Source organism: Salmo salar, chromosome ssa11 (genome assembly GCF_905237065.1).
Source record: "Salmo salar chromosome ssa11, Ssal_v3.1, whole genome shotgun sequence".
Lineage (NCBI taxonomy): Eukaryota > Metazoa > Chordata > Actinopteri > Salmoniformes > Salmonidae > Salmo > Salmo salar.
In genome coordinates, this window is record NC_059452.1 from 1,161,474 (window position 1) to 1,181,160 (window position 19,687).

Sequence of the window (19,687 nt, forward strand, 5' to 3'; positions counted from 1 at the left end):
TAAGTGATTGAAAATTATATTAGTCTTGTCAATCATGATTCGTCTCTTGTGTTCAGAGTGGTGTTGTCTGTGGTGGGGAAGGGAAACAGGAATAGCTATCCAATCAGGGTTTTCTGTATCGGTGTCTGAGGAGGAATCTTCCCCTGATCCTACCAGCAGGGCCTTGGATTGACGGCATGATTAGCCAATCTGATTTTGATATGTAGTGCCCTGTGGCTCAGTTGGTAGACCATGACGCTTGCAATGGCAGGTTTGTGGGTTCGGTTCCCACGGGGGACCAGTATGAAATGATATACACTCACTACTGTAAGTCGCTCTGGATAAGAGCGTCTGCTAAATGATGACTACAATTGAAATCATGTAAATGTAGTGCAGTGGAACAGTTTTTTTTCAATGGACATGCATATTTTGTCATGGCAGTGACATTTGCCGTCTCTACTCAATCTCATTTCCGTACGTAGGTTGGTGTCCCCCAGGGGTGCATTCCCATGGATTCAGGGCCTAGCTAGCAGACACGGGTTGGTGCTGAAGTTGAGCAGTTTTTCCAGGCCCAGAGCTAGGTAGCTAGCTGGCTACAGTGGACTCTACAACATGATAAACTTTCTGTTATCAACTTATTCATTGTTGAAAAGTTATCTTGGATTTACAAGCAAAGGAATAACATCTTATGAATCACCATTTTAACTGTACCGGAAGATGGATTTCTGCTGATTGTTCGCACTGTTCTGTGGGGATGAGTTTGATTAATCGATTAGTCAGTCTAATTCATCCGTATCTATTTGAAATAGGGAATTGAAAAACACCAATTGAAGTGATATTTTCCATTGCTGGGCAAAGTGGGCATAGATTTGACTTCACTAGATACAAAATGTGGCTTTCCCTCCGCAATAGACAAGTCACCATGTCTAGTATGCATGCATAGCTCTCCCTATATTTTCGCCCTAGCAACCATCAACTAATCAATAAAATAGAAAAAGTTGTTGAACTCATCTGTAGTATACTGTGTGGTTTTCACACCTGATTTCTGTGTATTTTCCTCATTTAGACTGGGACTGGAGGCTAAGAAGGAGGAGAACCTGTCTGATTGGTACTCTCAGGTGAGTCTGTACACCTGTGCGAGTGATTGCCCCAGTTTTTTTTTACTAGCAGTCTAAACTCCACTATAGCCAGTAGTTCTGGGATTGTCACAATCCTCTTTTGGACTGAAGCCCAATTCCATTTTTTACTCCTTGTACACTCCCCCTGGTGGATTTAAAAGGATGTGAAAAAGTAATTGGGAATAGGGCCTGGAGCTAGGGTGTGCACTTGCACACTTCCTGTCATTGATTTAACAATGGTGGAAAGTCCCTCCAGCCAATGATCACACCAATCCAGTGGTTTTAGATCCATTAGAGGATTGGGAAAAGGGTGGAGAATCGGAATGCAGCCATGGTATAGGGCTCAAGACAAGTGTCTCCCTTCACATCTGCCCCTCCAGGTAATCACTAAGGCGGAAATGATTGAGTACTACGATGTGAGCGGCTGCTATGTGCTGCGGCCCTGGTCATACTCCATCTGGGAGTCCATCAAGGAGTTCTTTGACCGCGAGATCAAGAAGCTGGGCGTGGAGAACTGCTACTTCCCAATGTTTGTCTCACAGGCTGCCCTGGAGAAGGAGAAGTCCCACATTGCGGATTTTGCCCCCGAGGTGGGTGTTGCGAAGTGTGTGTGGTGTTGGAGGGGGACTGGGGGGATGGGTGTTCCTGACACCATCTAGTGGTGAGATGTGGTGTCAGCGTTTATGAATCCCTATTGGAAATCCTGGTCCTCGCTTCTCAAGTGATGTGTGATCACAATTTGTCTTGTCATACTGAAGATCCCCCTTTAAGTGATTTGACACATTTGTAGTGAACTGTGTTTGTGTGTGTGCTGCCCTCAGGTCGCCTGGGTGACGCGGTCAGGGAACACTGAGCTTGCCGAGCCCGTCGCTATCCGACCCACTAGTGAAACTGGTAATACAAACACACCTGACCACTTCTGTCAGACTTTAAAGTTAAACTTGACACAGTGAATTTCCAGATGCTTTTCACTAGGTCTCAAAGAACTACATTGTATAGGTGTAACTCACGACACAACAAATCTATGGATATTTTCATCCAAGGCGCTTACTACTTCTACCCTCTATGCCATATATGTATTCATTTACTAATTCACACCCTGACCAATGCATCCTTCGTCTTTTCTTTTTACAGTGATGTACCCTGCCTACGCCAAATGGGTCCAGTCTCACAGAGACCTCCCCATCAAACTCAACCAGTGGTGCAACGTTGTGGTCAGTGTCCAATCCATGAATGATAATTGTCATATTCACCATCACTGTTAGGGTCAGTACAATTTTCAAAATGGAAAAGCCCAAACCTACTGAAAATAGAAGACTTCAACCCTGTCCAATATGTCCACTGCCTTTTGGCAGAACCGTTTAAGGACAGTGGTCACCAACCGGTTGATCGCAAGGCATTCCCAGTCGATCACCAAACATTTCTGTAGAAAAGCCAACAATAAAGGCTTGCGCTCCTTTTTATTTATTTTTTATTTGTGTTGCATTGTCAATAGTTGCACTTGATTCAGAAGCGCTGCGCACTGGGTAAGCACAGTTTTCCCATTTTGAACCATGTTATATGTCTGAAAAGACAAACTCCGCCTATCCGATGGACCGGGAGATCTGTGGCTAACTCGAGTACGCCTACAGCGCTGGCCAATCAGATCACTCACATTATCATGCCTGCAGAGCTTCCACGACCCTGGCCACAGCAAAGTTTGATAGGCTACTAGCCTACGTAAGATTGAAGCACTTAAAACCATGACCACAGAGAGACTGTCAAAGAATACAGGGGGAAACGTGATCTGACTGGGATCATTTTGAATTTCAAGTCGGAAACTGGGGTGTCTTTCTAGAGCTCGGACTTGCTCACTGACGTCACGATTTGACATTGTCCCTGCCCCCCCCGAGTTCCCAGTTGTCTTGAAAGCACCATGACCATCAGATACAGTTACAATCAGTCCAGTAAAATAAAAGCTAATTATTTCAATTCATGCCTCGCAAGTGCTACACCAACTGATCTATTTTATCAAAGCTTGAGTTTTGAAATGTAATATGGTCTGAGAATAATATTTGCAGGCCAGGCATATAGCCAATATGCTTTGATAATGTATAAGGCCTACTGCCCAAACCTCATTCCTACCGAATTGTTTGTATAAGGTTAAATTTAAGTCATGCTTGCTGTTTGACTGCGAAAGTGATCTTTTCAGAATGTATCGTGATTTTTACTATTTCTCTAATTTCTTTTGCTTTCTCTCACTCACCCCCAGAGGTGGGAGTTCAAGCACCCCCAACCCTTCCTGAGGACCAGAGAGTTCCTGTGGCAGGAGGGACACACGGCTTTCGCCACCAAAGAGGAGGCCGCCGAAGAGGTAACAAGGCCATTTTATTATTAACCGTCCATGAGACTAGTTCTTACTTTTCTCTTGTGAATGTTGAGTAAAAAACATAGAACTTGTCATGTCTGGGGAGTGCATTCAAATGATGCTTAACAGGGTTTTTTGGTAATTTGGATTTAGATGCAAGTATTTGCAAGTATTTGAAAGTTTGCAGTCTTGTCAAATTCAGGGTTTCCTTGACAATGGACCGCACTGACCAAAATGGCTGCCACTGTGAACCTGTAGGCCATGGGCACTGGATCTCTTTTCCATGGATTCTGGGGATACATTTGTACTACACCTTGGTTACTGTTGCTAACTCTGACAAGCTTTGCCTTTTTATTTTCCTGTGAAAATGGAGAAGCGCATAGTAATAACACTAAGGGAACTCCCCAATGAGGTACTAAGTTACTTTTGGAGACAACCATCACTTATATGAGTTTGGAGGAAACTAAAGGATCTTCAGTATGCCTTTTGAAGGCTATATTCACGAAATAATTATGCAGGAGCTTAACACAGCAAGCAGGAGGACTAGGATAGAGGCAAAGTCTACAGCTCCCAGTGTAAGTGGGAGAAACCCCACTAGCTGACCATCGAGGCAAAGGAGCAACATTGTTCCTAAACTGCAGGGTAGGTCTCACAATCATTTAAAAACAAAACTCATACAATACAGTATTGTGTACAATCTCAGCTTCAGCTAGCTGTCATGCTAACGTAAACAACCAACAACGCTTCAACAAATATACCGTTCTATGCTAACTCCACAGGTTACTGCTCGCATGTTGTTGGGCTGATCCACACCTTGGACCTCTGGAGAGCCTCAGATGAAATGTCCACTACAAGCTTGCTACAACAGTTGCATAAGCCAAGAGGCAAGAAGATTGATGCCAAGCCTATTACAGCGGTCGGGGTCGGAAAAGAAGACCAGTCTACTGCAGTTAGAACTGACAGGTGAGCTACACGTGAATGTCTTGTTTACAATCTCTAATGCATGTAGTAATCAATCCAACCACGGGGGTATTATAACTGAGGCAAGTCCATTATCTTTCACTGTTAGTCTAACATGGGTTTCTTTGATATGTAGCTATGGTTAGCAGCAGAAACAGTAGGGGTATGCATAAACAGATGTCATCAAATGTTTTCACCTTCATGTTTGTATGCTTATGTTCTCAGGACAGTGTCAAAATGAACAGATTTCCATTTACTGGTGAATGTGTACCTGGAAGTTGGACAGCATACTAACCACAAAGCATATCTGTTTTATGTTTCCTCATCTGGAATTGGGGATCTTACGTGATACTACTTTAAACTTCTTAATTTTGGCTATTTCCCTTTCCACGTGCACCCTATGCTTCAAAATGTTTGTCGTCTCAGTATTTGTAGGGAGGAATGTTCAGTCTAAGGCCAATTTCCTCCATCTTCCTCTGAGTACAGTTACATGCACATAATGTGATTATTTTGGCTAGTCAGATTTATATAATAGTTTGATTAAAGTGTTTACATTCTTTGGAAGAAGAACGATTTCCCTAATAACTCTGTTTCCATGGACACATCTGAAATCAGGCTACCTGATGGCACTCTGATAAATGCAGAAAATTGGCAACCAATATAAACATTACACCATGTTATTTTTGGGAAGTATATTGGATTCTGAGTTTGGACATATAAAGTTTGTGAAAACTACTTCTAAGACGCATAGATTCCGAACTCACTTCAGTCACGCTAAAGAGGGAGGCTGGCTCGGCTGGTGCTAGCACATGTGCAGATCAAACCCACCACTGGAACGCCCATTTAAGCTATTTACATGTCCTAATCATTCTAAAGATTGCTCAGAACAACAGGTTTTAATCAGCGTATGCTTACTTAGAGTTGGACCTTAAGACAATTCAAGACAAGCAGAGTATGATGTTTACATGACTATTGCATAATCTGCCTACTTCCTTAGTCAGTTTAACATCTAATTATTACTGTGCATGTAAACATGCTCATTGAGAAACCCCTCGTCTGCCATGAGCCCATCACCTCTCTTAAGGTAGCCACATTGAATCAAATTTTGCAGTCGCTCTGTGATGTTACTGTTTACACAGGATCCAGTCCTGACAGATAAATATTTAAAGGGTGAATGCAAATATAACTGAGCCACATAGGTCACGTGCTATCAGGAGACTTGTAGATGGAGTAAGTTTGGCTTTGAAGTTTAACCTCCACTGAGTCTCACTATGTTAACAAAAACATGTAAAATCCCATAAACAATGCCAGCTAAATGCTAACGAGCTCATTGTAAACTTTTTGTACAGTCTCTGACCTGAAGTATTTGCAGGACAGGAAACGCAGCTCAAAGTTATACAAGTAACAAAGAAATTCTAATAACAGTTTGCTGCACACACAAAATAAATATTAGACAGCATGGCTCTTGATCCAGGAGGGGATTTTCTGCTGTTACCAAGGAAAGCTTTTTTTTCTGAAGAAGCTAACCACTTAGCTAGATGGCTAACTAGGTAATAAATTGGCAAACCAAATGCACAACTGCAAAGCATTTAGCACATGTTATACAGTTAACTTAGTTATAAGATATCTAACTAGCTGGCAAACATTTAGTTGGGAATTCCATACTGTAACTAGATCACCTGCTACGTGCTGCACAACAGTGAGTGACTCAAGGCTCCAGTCTTGTCTTTGTATGCTTGTAAACAAACACCATGTGACTGGGGACTACTGGTAAGCTTCATAATGAAAAATTATGTGACAGGTGAAAGAATGAAATGTTGTTTATCTCCTAACGTATTGCACAAGTTCACTGCAGATACTTTCAGTAAATATCTATAAAAACTTCAAATAAATAGTTTGAACTGTATTGAAAAACCATACCATGGTTATTTCCAAATACCCTGGTATATCTACACCCAAGCCTACTTTGCAGTAGCAATGAGCTTGGTTTCTCCATCTTTAACTCGGTGCAATCTAGTATTGCAATGGTCGTTGGAAAATCTCTCCTGAAGTGGTCTGGCATGTTTTGTGATGTTGTCCTTGTGAGGCCATACAGACAACTGACCAAGCCTGTCCAAAATAAAGTCCATTGAATGAAGTGCTAACACTTTGTAAATCCATATGAAATGTAAAAGCCAGATCTTTCAGGTCAAAATTGTCTTAAGTTTCATCAGCACAAGCAGAAACTGCATCTGCCAATCTACTCTTCTATGTCAAGGGGATAGTTGTCTGTGGGGATATGTTTCTGATTTGATAATGTTAAAAATTTGCACAAGTTATTAAACTGACCATAAGTAAACCCAGTGCAGTATTGGAAGAAGTTGGGGGGACACTGCTGTTATTTACTGACTGGTGTTAACCGGTTAGGGGTTTGAGTTTCCTGAAGAGCATGATTTTTTTTTCCCTTTTTAACTAGTCAATTTCCTCATACTTTTGAGCGAGTAGACTCTTTAAGCTCATCCCTTCCTTATCTTCTTCCAACTGGGGGTGCTCCTCTATGTACTCTGGAAACACAAAATACACCAAATGATAAAAATATGAATTTCTACCGTACATGATTTAAACAAGTTGGTGCTTTGTAAAAGCTGTTTTTCCCCTGTTCTTTTGCAGCTCCCACTATTGGAGAACAGCACCACCACCATCCTCCTCCAACCCTACGGATGAGTTCCCAACATTTCCTCTGCCGCCAACAACCCAGCTGTTTCTCTACAGTTCTGAATGAAAATAAGATATTACAACAGTGATTTAATGATCTCCCAGTCTGAAGCAGAGGCACTGGAAAAAGAGACAAGATGGCAGAGCAACAACACCCGCCATGGCGTCTGCTCCCAGCCACTTACTTCATCGTCTTTAAGAGGGTGTGCTCCAAGGTAGCAGACTGACAGTCTTGCCACCAGCATGCAGAGGAAGAAGACCATGCAGACCTAGGCAATGATGATAGACCTTGAGCTGCTTGCAGCAGCACCATATACTGAAGTCACTGGGCACGAAGTGTTCCCATGTGGTTTTGTTGTCAACCCCCACTCCCTCCATTTAGGCACATCTCCTGACAGGAAAGTCTAGAGAAATGAGAACCCATGCCACGGCTTCTGGAAATAAAATGCCCAGACCAAGACAACTTTACTGGTAGTAAATATCTCTGTCAAAGAGCTGATGGTAGCTATGCTTACAAACCTAATCATGAGTTCCACTTCCATATTATGGGACAAATGGGAATCACAGGGATGGCGTGGTGTGATTTTATTTGTCATGTGTAAAAATGACTTTCACCTGGAGTTAATGCAGAAAAGTGGGATAGCATGAAAAGCCAGTTGGACTGCTTATTTTTTAAGCATTTCTTGCCGGCCTTGTGCAGATAGTTCAACAAAGGAGGAATTGTCATCTCCGGTATCCTCTGGTGATTTGGTTGCGGTCTCTCCTGTGGTGTTAGTGGAAGCTGCATCTTGCACAGGGCTCTACGCTGACGTTTTTCTACAAGGAGCACATGTGTGCCTTAATTTATTTTTAAATAGGCTCACACAAATTTAGGAGCACAATGAAAAATGTGAGGTGTTGAAGCTAGAATCTTGCACTGGAATTCCTAAATAAAAATTCCATGTCGCACAGCAAAATATTTAAGCGCATATGCAAGTAAAATGGCCGCACAGTAGAGCCCTGTTGCGCATCAGATCTTTATCTGTAGATATGGGATGATACATGTAGTGTTATTCATTCAGATATTCAGTGTTAGGGTTATATTGTTTCAGTGGTCTTCGGAATCAAATGTGTAAATCAGACATCTGTTGCCTACATTGTGATACATGTAGTCTAACAAAGCTAACTAGCTAGCTAATGTTGTTAACAAGGTAGCTAGCTAAGTTAGCAATGTTTAGCTTAGTTGTGTAATGTTAAAGTTGTTGCTGACTTTGTCTACAGTTTCTTTTATTTTTTTATTATAAATATATTGTAATATCACACATTATGCAAAAGATTAACATAGTTGCTTACCTTGGAGCAAACGTATATGCATCCTTTGTTATCTTGCTTGTGTTAAACTGTGCATGAAGTTGTCCACAAAGCTTTTTCCACAACCTACACTTCTCTCCGTTAGAGGTCATGGAACCCGTGAGGCTTTTTTGTGAAGTGTCGGATGGTTGGTTGCAGTTGTTAAGCTCTGATTGGACAATTGCTGTTCGAGGGCGGAGTTTAGTGATTGGTTAATTACCAATTACCATTATTGTCCATTTGCACAGAGATTGATATTGTTGGTGGATGATTTCATGTTAGGGTAGCTAATACCTCCCAGTTACATGTCTTCTGAACATGGTAGTATTTGTAATAAATACTGACTACTCTTGTCCCTCCTCCTGTGCGTGTGTCCAGGTGTTACAGATCCTGGACCTGTACGCGCGGGTGTATGAGGAGCTCATGGCCATCCCCGTGGTAAAGGGCAGGAAGACTGAGAAGGAGAAGTTTGCCGGAGGTGACTACACTACCACCGTGGAGGCCTTCATCTCTGCCAGTGGCAGAGCCATTCAGGTACTCTTGAGGCTTGCACACATCGCACTGAATGTGGATCTAGCGTTCGTATGCCGATCGTTCAGCGTAGTGGTTTTTAGGGACAACCCACTGTAGACGTCTGACTAACCATTTTTTTTACTCGATTCTACATGTAAAATCGGTGCGCACTCGGTTTGCAAATTACATTCAGAGGTGTACGAATAACAATAACGAGCTATTGTTGTGTCTGAGCCCTTTGACGCCCTATGTCCACCAGATGCATATGCATTTTATTTTGCCGAATGTCTTACCTGCATTTTCCGTACTTGACGCACATAATGGCATCGGAGGAGATGGCTGCCGTTTTACCGGCTCCAAACCAATTGTGATATTGTGTTTTTTTTTGTATTATTTGTAACTTATTTTGTATATAATGTTTCTGCCACCGTCTCTTATGACTGAAAAGAGCTTCTGGATATCAAAAGTGATTACTCGCCTCGTACTGGACAAAGATTTTTTCTTTAATGAGTCGTACGCAAAGGATTTACTATAGACACCGGACAAGGCCCAAATCCCTGTCATTCACATGAAGAGGACTGTGATGTAGGTCGGGGTACCTTGTAAGAATCTGACGACGAGTGGGTAACCCACCTCTACCATCAGTCCCTATTAGCCAACGTGCAATCATTGGATAATAAACTGGATGAGCTCCGATCAAGACTATCCTACCAACGGGACATTAAAAACTGTAATATTCTATGTTTCACTGTGTCATGGCTGAACGACGACATGGATAACATACAGCTGGCTGAACAGCTGCCTCCGGTAACACAAGGGGTGACGGCCTTTGTCTAGTTGTCAATAACAGCTGGTGCATGAAATCTAATATTAAGTCTCAAGGTTTTGCTCGCCTGAGGTAGTCTCATGATAAGCTGTAGACCACACTATTTACCAATAGTTTATCTACTATTTACCATAACAAACCTATGCTGGCACTAAGACCACACTCAACGAGCTGTATAAGGCAATAAACAAGAAAATTCTCATCCAGAAGTGGCGCTCCTAGTGGCCGGGGACTTTAATGCAGGCAAGCTTAAATCCGTTTTACCTAATTTCTACCAGCATGTTACATGTGCAGCCAGAGGAAAAAAACTCTAGACCACCTTTACTTCACACAGAGATGCGTACAAAGCACGCCCTCCATTTGGCAAATCTGACCATAACTCTATCCTCCTGACTCGTGCTTACACGAAAAAACTAAAGCAGGAAGTAGCAGTGAATCACTCAATACGGAAGTGGTCAGATGCCACAGATGCTAAGCTAAGCTACACCACATCTGTCATTGTCTTCATCAATAAGTGCATTGATAACGTCTTCCCCACAGTGACCGTACGTACATACCCCAACCAGAAGTCATGGATTACAGTCAACATCCGCACTGAGATAAAAGGTAGAGCTGCCACTTTTAAGGAGCGGGACTCTAACCCAGACACTTTATTTTTTATTTTTTTATTTCACCTTTATTTAACCAGGTAGGCTAGTTGAGAACAAGTTCTCATTTACAACTGTGACCTGGCCAAGATAAAGAAAAGCAGTGCAACAAACAACAACAGAGTTACACATGGAATAAGCAAACAGTCAATAATACAATAGAAAAAGTCTATATACAGTGTGTGCAAATGAGGTAGGATAAGGGAGGTAAGGCAATAAATAGGCCATAGTGGTGAAATAATTACAATATAGCAATTAAACACTGGAGTGATAGATGTGCAGAAGATGAGTGTGCAAGTAGAGATACTGGGGTGCAAAGGAGCAAAATAAATAACAGTATGGGGATGAGGTAGTTGGATGGGCTATTTACAGATTGGCTATGTACAGGTGCAGTCATCTGTGAGCTGCTCTGACATCTGGTGCTTAAAGTTAGTGAGGGAGATATGGGTCTCCAGCTTCAGTGATTTTTGCAGTTCGTTCCAGTCATTGGCAGCAGAGAACTGGAAGGAAAGGCGGCCAAAGGATGAATTGGCTTTGGGAGTGACCAGTGAAATACCTGCTGGAGCGCGTGCTACGGGTCGGTGCTGCTGTGGTGACCAGTGAGCTGAGATAAGGCGGGGCTTTACCTAGCAAAGACTTATAGACGACCTGGAGCCAGTGGGTTTGGCGACGAATATGAAGCGAGGGCTAGCCAACGAGAGCATACAGGTTGCAGTGGTGGGTAGTATATGTGGCTTTGGTGACAAAACAGATGGCACTGTTTTGCACTGCATCCAGTTTGTTGAGTAGAGTGTTGGAGGCTATTTTGTAAATGACATCGCCAAAGTCGAGGATCGGTAGGATGGTCAGTTTTACGAGGGTATGTTTTGCAGCATGAGTGAAGGATGCTTTGTTGCGAAATAGGAAGCCAATTCTTGATTTAACTTTGGATTGGAGATGTTTGATGTGAGTCTGGAAGGAGACTTTACAGTCTAACCAGACACCTAGGTGTTTGTAGTTGTCCACATATTCTAAGTCAGAACCGTCCAGAATAGTGATGCTGGATGGGCGGGCAGGTGCGGGCAGCGATCGATTGAAGAGCATGCATTTAGTTTTACTTGCATTTAAGAGCCGTTGGAGGCCTCGGGAGGAGTGTTGTATGGCATTGAAACTCGTTTGGAGGTTTGTTAGCACAGTGTCCAAAGAAGGGCCAGATGTATACAGAATGGCGTCGTCTGCGTAGAGGTGGATCAGAGAATCACCAGCAGCAAGGACGACATCATTGATGTATACAGAGAAAAGAGTTGTCCCGAGAATTGAACCCTGTGGCACCCCCATATAGACTGTCATAGGTCTGGACAACAGCCCCTCCGATTGACACACTGAACTCTGTCTGAGAAGTAGTTGGTGAACCAGGCGAGGCAGTCATTTAAGAAACTAAGGCTGTTGAGTCTGCCAATAAGTATGTGGTGATTGACAGAGTCGAAAGCCTTGGCCAGGTCGATGAATACGGCTGCACAGTATTGTCTCTTATCGATGGCGGTTATGATATCGTTTAGGACCTTGAGCGTGGCTGAGGTGCATCCATGACCACCTCGGAAACCAGATTGCATAGCGGAGAAGTTACAGTAGGATTCGAAATGGTCGGTGATCTGTTTCACTTGGCTTTCGAAGACCTTAGAAAGGCAGAGTAGGAAATAAGAATTTTATGAAATCCCGCTATGCCCTCCGACGAACCATCAAACAGGCAAAGTGTCAATAGAGGACTAAGAATCAATCGTACTACGCTGGCTCCGATGCAAGCCCTGCCACATCCGACCAGCAAACTATTACAAACTACAAAGGGAAGCACAGCCACGAGCTGCCCAGTGACATGAGCCTACCAGATGAGCTAAGTAACTTCTATGCGCACTTCGAGGCAAGCAACACTGAAGCATGCATAAGAGCACCAGCTGCTCCGAATGACTGTGTGATCACGCTCTCCGTAGCCGATGTGAGCAAGACCTTTAAACAGTTCAACATTCACAAGGCTGCAGGGCCAGACAGATTATCAGGATGTGTACTCCAAGCATGCGCTGACCAGCTGACAAGTGTCTTCACTGACATTTTCAGCCTGTCCCTGTCCGAGTCTGTAATGCCATGTTTTAAGCAGACCACCATAGTCCCTGTGCCCAAGAACACAAAGGTAACCTGCCTAAATGCCTACCGACCCGTAGCACTCATGTCTGTAGCCATGAACTGCTTTAAAAGGCTGGTGGTCATGGCTCACATCAACACCATTGTCCCAGAAACCTTAGACCCACTCCAATTTGCATACTGCCCCAACAGATCCACAGATAATGCAATCTCTATTGCACTCCGCACTGCCCTGGACAAAAGGAACAGCTATGTGAAAATGCTATTCATTGACTACAGCTCAGCGTTCAACACCATAGTGCCCTCAAAGCTCATCACTAAGCTAAGGACCCTGGGACTAAACACCTACCTCTGCAACTGGAACCTGGACTTCCTGACGGGCTGCCCCCATGTAGTAAGGTTAGGTAACAACACATCCGCCACGCTGATCCTCAACACGGGGGCCCCTCAGGGATGCGTGGCCCGTCCCCTCCTGTACTCCCTGTTCACCCATGACTGCATGACCAAGCACGACTCCAACACCATCATTAAGTTTGCAGACGACACAACAGTGGTAGGCCTGATCACCGACAATGATGAGACAGCCTATAGGGAGGAGGTCAGATACCTGGCAGTGTGCAAGGACAACAACCTCTCCCTCAACGTGATCAAGACAAAGGAGATGATCGTGGACTACAGGAAAAGGAGCGCCAAGCACACCCCCATTCTCATTGACAGGGCTGTAGTGGAGTAGGTTGAGAGGTTCTAGTTCATTGATGTCCACATCACCAAATAACTGGCATGGGCCAAACACACCAAGACAGTCGTGAAGAGGGCACGACAACGCCTATTCCCCTTCCGGAGACTGAAAAGATTTGGGTCCTCAGATCCTCAAAAAGTTCAACAGCTGCACCATCGCAAGCATCCTGACTGGTTGCATCACTGCCTGGGATGGCAAGCGGCTTCTAAACAGCTTCTACCCCCAAGCCATAAGACTCCTGAACAGCTAATCAAATGGCTACCTGGACTACTGCATTGTTGGTTAAGGGCTTGTAAGTAAGCATTTCACAGGCGCATGTGACAAATGGAATTTGACGCGATACGCTTTTTAACGTACATTGTACCACCACACGGTAAAGGTGAATGCACCAATTTGTAAGTCGCTCTGGATAAGAGTGTCTGCTAAATGACGTAAATGTAAATGCAACGCACCAGTTGAAAGTATTTAAAGCATGTGGTACACAGAGCGCAACGCAGCCTAGTGCGGCATCCCCAATGTAGTGTTGCGGACTGCTCCATTGGCAATGAATGACTTCCGCGAGAACTAATCTGATGGGCATAAATTCTGGATCGAGTCAATGACGTTTCAATGGGAGTAGGTGTGTGCAATATGTAAAATAGCTGGAGCCTTCATAAGACTATCAGACCTGAATTGAATTAAGCGCATTTCTCAAGTATTTCAAATTCTGCAGTCTTGTCAAATTCCATTTTTCCTCTTCCATGGACCGCATTGGCGAAAATGGCTGCCACATTGAACCTGTAGTTCATGGGCCTCACATTTCTTTTCATTGGATATTGGGGATAGATTTGAACTACAGACAATTGGGCCTAAGGGTGGATTTCAATTATACATTCTAACAGACAATGAAAATCCAATAAGAAGCATGAATTGGCACACCAATTTTTTTTGGGGGGGGAGTAGAAGTGCTGATTAACAGAATAGTACACTTGTGTAAAAATAAATAAGGATTGTCGCACACTATATGCTCCCTATAATTTTATGGAGTAAACGCCTAAGGAGAATATTTAGGGTGAGCAAGACTATCTGTATATCTTTTTAGATTCTTACCAGTTGCAATTAACATAAATAGAAAAGTCCCCAAAGTGCAAACCCCACCCACCTGGCACTCCAGGTAGGCTAAAGGAAAAAATATATATTTGAAAGATTTTATACGGTATTTTAACCCAGGTCTGCTTTTTAACAATAAGAAAACAACCAAGTGAAATGTTTCTCTTCCTCTCAGGGTGCCACGTCCCATCACTTGGGACAGAACTTCTCGCGGATGTTTGAGATTGTGTTCGAGGACCCCAAGAAGCCAGGTGAAAAGCAGCTGGCATATCAGAACTCGTGGGGCATCACCACCCGCACCATCGGCGTGCTCACCATGGTCCACGGTGACAACATGGGCCTGGTGCTGCCCCCCAAAGTCGCATGTCTCCAGGTACGTTTTTTTTATTCTACCAGGAAATTCTTATTTACAATGATGGCAAAAGGTAAATGATTTAGATTTGTAAAACAACCTTTATTAGCATGAGTCAAGTTGACGTAATAAATTCAGTGCCAATTCAAAATGATATAACTCTGCATCTTTTCCTGCTCCTCTTCTCACCCAGGTGATCATCATCCCATGTGGTATCACGGCCTCTCTGCCCGAGGCTGAGAAAGATGTTCTCTTGGCCCAGTGCTCCAAGTACCTGGCTCGGCTGCAGAGGGGAGAGATCCGAGTCAAGGCAGACCTCAGAGAAAACTACTCCCCTGGCTGGAAGTTCAACCACTGGGAGCTCAAGGTAAAACCACAACTCCTGGCCATGTTCTGGTCACTTTGTAAGAGCGTGGCTCTAGCAATGCCAGGGTCGTGGGTTCGATTCCCACTGGGGTCATACGCAAAGTAGTAGTAGTTGTTGTTGTTATTACTCCCCACATCCCCTTTTAGGGGTTTGTAATCTTGTCATTCAGTGCTTCCTCTACAATGGACCGCACTGGCTGAAATGACTGCCACCGTGAACCTGTAGTCCATGGGTCTCCTGTCCCATCTCCATGGATCCTGGGGATACATTTGTACTACTGACAATTAGATTATTTCAGGGATGAACTTCTCATCAGTCCAATATTAGGTGTCTAATCAAAGGGAAATGTCTCACTCTATTTCCATCTCTATCTTTTTCTCTTGCTCATTCACTCTTGTTCTCTTTCCCTTTCCCCTCTCTCTCTCTTCCCCTCCCTCTCTCCATCCATCCTTCTAAGGGTGTGCCCATTCGTCTAGAAGTGGGTCCTAAGGACCTGAAGCAGGGTCAGTGTGTGGCCGTGAGGAGAGACACAGGGGAGAAGATCACCCTGCCCGAGGCCGACACAGAGAAGAGGCTCACACAGCTACTGGAGGACATCCAGACCAACCTCTTCAAGAGGTAGAATGCATGTACATTCACGCACTCATACAAGTGTGTAGACACACACTCCACAAATTTCTTGTTAACAAACTATAGTTTTGGCAAGTCGGTTAGGACATCTACTTTGTGAATGACACAAGTCATTTTTCCAACAATTGTTTACAGACAGATTATTTCACTTAGAATTCACTGTATCACAATTCCAGTGGGTCAGAAGATTACATACACTAAATTGACTGTGCCTTTAAACAGCTTGGAAAATTCCAGAAAATGATGTCATGGCTTCAGAAGCTTCTGATAGGCTAATTGACATCATTTGAGTCAATTGGAGGTGTACCTGTGGATGTATTTCAAGGCCTACCTTCAAACTCAGTGCCTCTTTGCTTGACATCATGGGAAAATCAAAAGAAATCAGCCAAGACCTCAGGAAAAATATTGTAGACCTCCACAAGTCTGGTTCATCCTAGGGAGCAATTTCCAAATGCCTGAAGGTACCACGTTCATCTGTACAAACAATAGTACGCAAGTATAATCACCATGGGACCACGCAGCCGTCATACCGCTCAGGAAGGAGACGCATTCTGTCTCTTAGAGATGAATGTACTTTGGTGCGAGAAGTGCAAATCAATCCCAGAACAACAGCAAAGGACCTTGTGAAGATGCTGGAGGAAACGGGTACAAAAGTATCTATATCCACAGTAAAATGAGTCCTATATCGACATACCGCCATAAAAAAGCCAGACTACGGTTTGCAACTGCACATGGGGACAAAGATCATACTTTTTGGAGAAATAGAACTGTTTAGACTAAACTGTTTGACCATAATGACCATCGTTATGTTTGGAGGAAAAAGGGGGAGGCTTGCAAGCCGAAGAACACCGTCCCAACCGTTGAAGCACCGGGGTGGCAGCATCATGTTGTGGGGGTGCTTTGCTGCAGGAGGGACTGGTGCACTTCACAAAATAGATGGCATCATGAGGCAGGAAAATTATGTGGCTATATTGAAGCAACATCTCAAGACATCAGTCAGGAAGTTAAAGCTTGGTTGCAAATGGGTCTTCCAAATGGACAATGACCCCAAGCATACTTCCAAAGTTGTGGCAAAATGGCTTAAGGACAACAAAGTCAAGGTATTGGAGTGGCTATCACAAAGCCCTGACCTCAATCCTATAGAAAATGTGTGGGCAGAACTGAAAAACATGTGCACGCATGGAGCCCTACAAACCTGACTCGGTTACACCAGCTGTCAGGAGGAATGGGCCAAAATTCACCCAACTTATCGTGGGAAGCTTGTGGAAGGCTACCCAAAACGGTTGACCCAAGTTAAGCAATTTAAAGGCAATGCTACCAAATACTAATTGAGTGTATGTAAACTTCTGACCCACTGGGAACGTGATGAAAGAAATTAAAGCTGAAATCATTCTCTCTACTATTATTCTGACATTTCACATTATTAAAATAAAGTGTTTATCCTAATTGACCTAAGACAGGGAATTTTTACTAGGATTAAATGTCAGGAATTGTGAAAAGCTGAGTTTAAATGTATTTGGCTAAGGTGTATGTAAGCTTCCGACTTCAACTGTACAGTCGTGGCCAAAAGTTTTGAATAACACACATTATTTTTCACAGAGTCTGCTGCCTCAGTTTGTATGATGGCAATTTGTGTTAACTCGAAATGACACAACGACAAGGTTCCAGTTTAACAAAGTTTACTATACTGTATGACAAGGTAGCCATTCCACTCAAGGCTAGGTCCATCAACAACTAAACTTCCTGCGCAGGTGCACTCTTGACAGAGTGATAGCCCCTTAATAACAGAATTATAGGGATACTTAAAACATGAACTTAACAATTTGCATATACTCCCGAATGTTATGAAGCGTGATCAGATGATGCAATGAATTGCAAAGTCCCTCTTTGCCATGCAAATTAACTAAATCCCCCCTCAAAAAACATTTCCACTGCATTTCAGCCCTGCCACAAAAGGACTAGCTGACATGTCAGTGATTCTCTTGTAAACAGAGGTGTGAGTGTTGACGAGGACAAGGCTGGAGATCACTCTGTCATGCTGATTGAGTTCGAATAACAGACTGGAAGCTTCAAAAGGAGGGTGGTGCTTGGAATCATTGTTCTTCCTTTGTCAACCATGGTTACCTGCAAGGAAACATGTGCCGTCAACGTTGCTTTGCACAAAAAGGGCTTCACAGGCAAGGATATTGCTGCCGGTAAGATTGCACCTAAATCAACCATTTATCGGATCATCAAGAACTTCAAGGAGAGCGGTTCAATTGTTGTGAAGAAAGTCCAGCAAGCACCAGGACCGTCTCCTAAAGTTGATTCAGCTGCGGGATCGGGGCACCACCAGTACAGAGCTTGCTCAGGAATGGCAGCAGGCAGGTGTGAGTGCATCTGCATGCACAGTGAGGCAAAGACTTTTGGTGGATGGCCTGGTGTCAAGAAGGGCAGCAAAGAAGCCACTTCTCTCCAGGAAAAACATCAGGGACAGACTAACATTCTGCAAAAGGTACAGGGAGGTACTGCTGAGGACTGGGGTAAAGTCATTTTCTCTGATGAATCCCCTTTCTGATTGTTTGGGGCGTCCGGAAAAAAGCTTGTCCGGAGAAGACAAGGCGAGCGCTACCATCAGTCCTGTGTCATGCCAACAGTAAAGCATTCTGAGACCGTTCATGTGTGGGGTTGCTTCTCAGCCAAGGGAGTGGGCTCACAATTTTGCCTAAGAACACAGCCATGAATAAAGAATGGTCTCTACACATCCTCCGAGAGCAACTTCTCCTAACCATCCAGGAACAGTTTGGTGACGAACAATGCCTTTTCCAGCATGAGGCAAAAGTGATAACTAAGTGGCTCGGGGAACAAAACATCGATATTTTGGGTCCATGGCCAGCAACCTCCCCAGACCTTAATCCCATTGAGAACTTGTGGTCAATCCTCAAGAGGCGGGTGGACAAACAAAAACCCACAAATTCTGACAAACTCCAAGCATTGATTATGCAAGAATGGGCTGCCATCAGTCAGGATGCTGCCCAGAAGTTAATTGACAGCATGCCAGGGAGGACTGCAGAGGTCTTGAAAAAGAAGGGTCAACACTGCAAATATTGACTCTTTGCATCAACTTCATGTAATCGTCAAAAGCCTTTGACACTTATGAAATGCTTGTAATTATACTTCAGTATTCCATAGTAACACCTGACAAAAATATCTAAAGACACTGAAGCAGCAAACTCTTTGGAAATTAATATTTGTGTCATTCTCAACTTTTAGCCACAACTGTACATGCTCTCTCTCTCTGTCTCTCGTCTCTCTGTCTCTCTGTCTCTCTCTCTCTGTGTCTCTGTTTGTGTCTCAGCTACTGCACTGGAGCTGATGTACTCCACACACATGTCACCTGTCGAATCCTGGACTAATTTCAAATTTTTCTGTGTCGCAGGGCATCAGACGACTTGAACAAGCACATGGTGGTAGCAGACTCTATGGAACAGTTCCAGAAAGACCTAGACCAGGGCAGGGTGAGTTACTGTTTATCTGTTATTTTGAACCTTCATCAGAGATTAAGTCTTCATGGCCCGTGTGGTAAAGCAGTTACAGCCGCTCACCCCGGCACACATGTAAGCCAGAGTCTGCATGGGTTCGTATCCGGTCCACTGCCCTTTGACTCACCCTTCTCCGTATATCACACTGTACTATCTCTTCAATAAAGCTAAAGAAAACTGACAGGAGTGGGACTGCCCCACTACCCAAAAAATACAATTTGGGGGGGGAAGTGGGGCAGTCCCACTCCTGTCAGTTTTCTTCACTTCTGGCTGGCTTAACTAATACAAACACACTGACCGTTTATTTTTTTAAATATTTTTTGTTGGGATGTCCACAGATTGTCCAGATCCCCTTCTGTGGAGAAATCGAGTGTGAAGACTGGATCAAGAAGACCACTGCCAAGTATGTATCACTCAAGTATCTCTCAATGACCGTGATGCATATATACGTACATGTGTAT

At 43.7% G+C, this 19,687-nt stretch overlaps 1 protein-coding gene and 3 non-coding genes across 8 annotated transcripts in view; all 4 read left to right on the top strand.

Moving 5' to 3' along the window:
• The window catches only part of LOC106561878 (bifunctional glutamate/proline--tRNA ligase), a 58,783-nt gene that overhangs the window by 36,834 nt on the left and 2,262 nt on the right, over positions 1–19,687 (top strand). For all 5 annotated transcript variants that reach the window (XM_014126152.2, XM_014126154.2, XM_014126155.2 and 2 more), the window contains 11 exons: positions 1,046–1,097; positions 1,478–1,687; positions 1,919–1,991; positions 2,232–2,311; positions 3,349–3,450; positions 8,806–8,961; positions 14,532–14,729; positions 14,902–15,075; positions 15,533–15,693; positions 19,124–19,202; positions 19,565–19,629. In XM_014126152.2, the coding sequence (XP_013981627.1) occupies positions 1,046–1,097; positions 1,478–1,687; positions 1,919–1,991; positions 2,232–2,311; positions 3,349–3,450; positions 8,806–8,961; positions 14,532–14,729; positions 14,902–15,075; positions 15,533–15,693; positions 19,124–19,202; positions 19,565–19,629 (1,350 nt within the window). The remainder of the gene's footprint in view (positions 1–1,045; positions 1,098–1,477; positions 1,688–1,918; positions 1,992–2,231; positions 2,312–3,348; positions 3,451–8,805; positions 8,962–14,531; positions 14,730–14,901; positions 15,076–15,532; positions 15,694–19,123; positions 19,203–19,564; positions 19,630–19,687) is intronic.
• LOC123725268 (small nucleolar RNA SNORA5) lies at positions 3,627–3,759 on the top strand. Its single transcript, XR_006757769.1, has one exon. It is a non-coding gene; the product is annotated as a small nucleolar RNA SNORA5 (small nucleolar RNA).
• LOC123725325 (small nucleolar RNA SNORA5) lies at positions 13,975–14,111 on the top strand. The gene has a single exon (XR_006757823.1). It is a non-coding gene; the product is annotated as a small nucleolar RNA SNORA5 (small nucleolar RNA).
• LOC123725269 (small nucleolar RNA SNORA5) lies at positions 15,227–15,361 on the top strand. Its single transcript, XR_006757770.1, has one exon. It is a non-coding gene; the product is annotated as a small nucleolar RNA SNORA5 (small nucleolar RNA).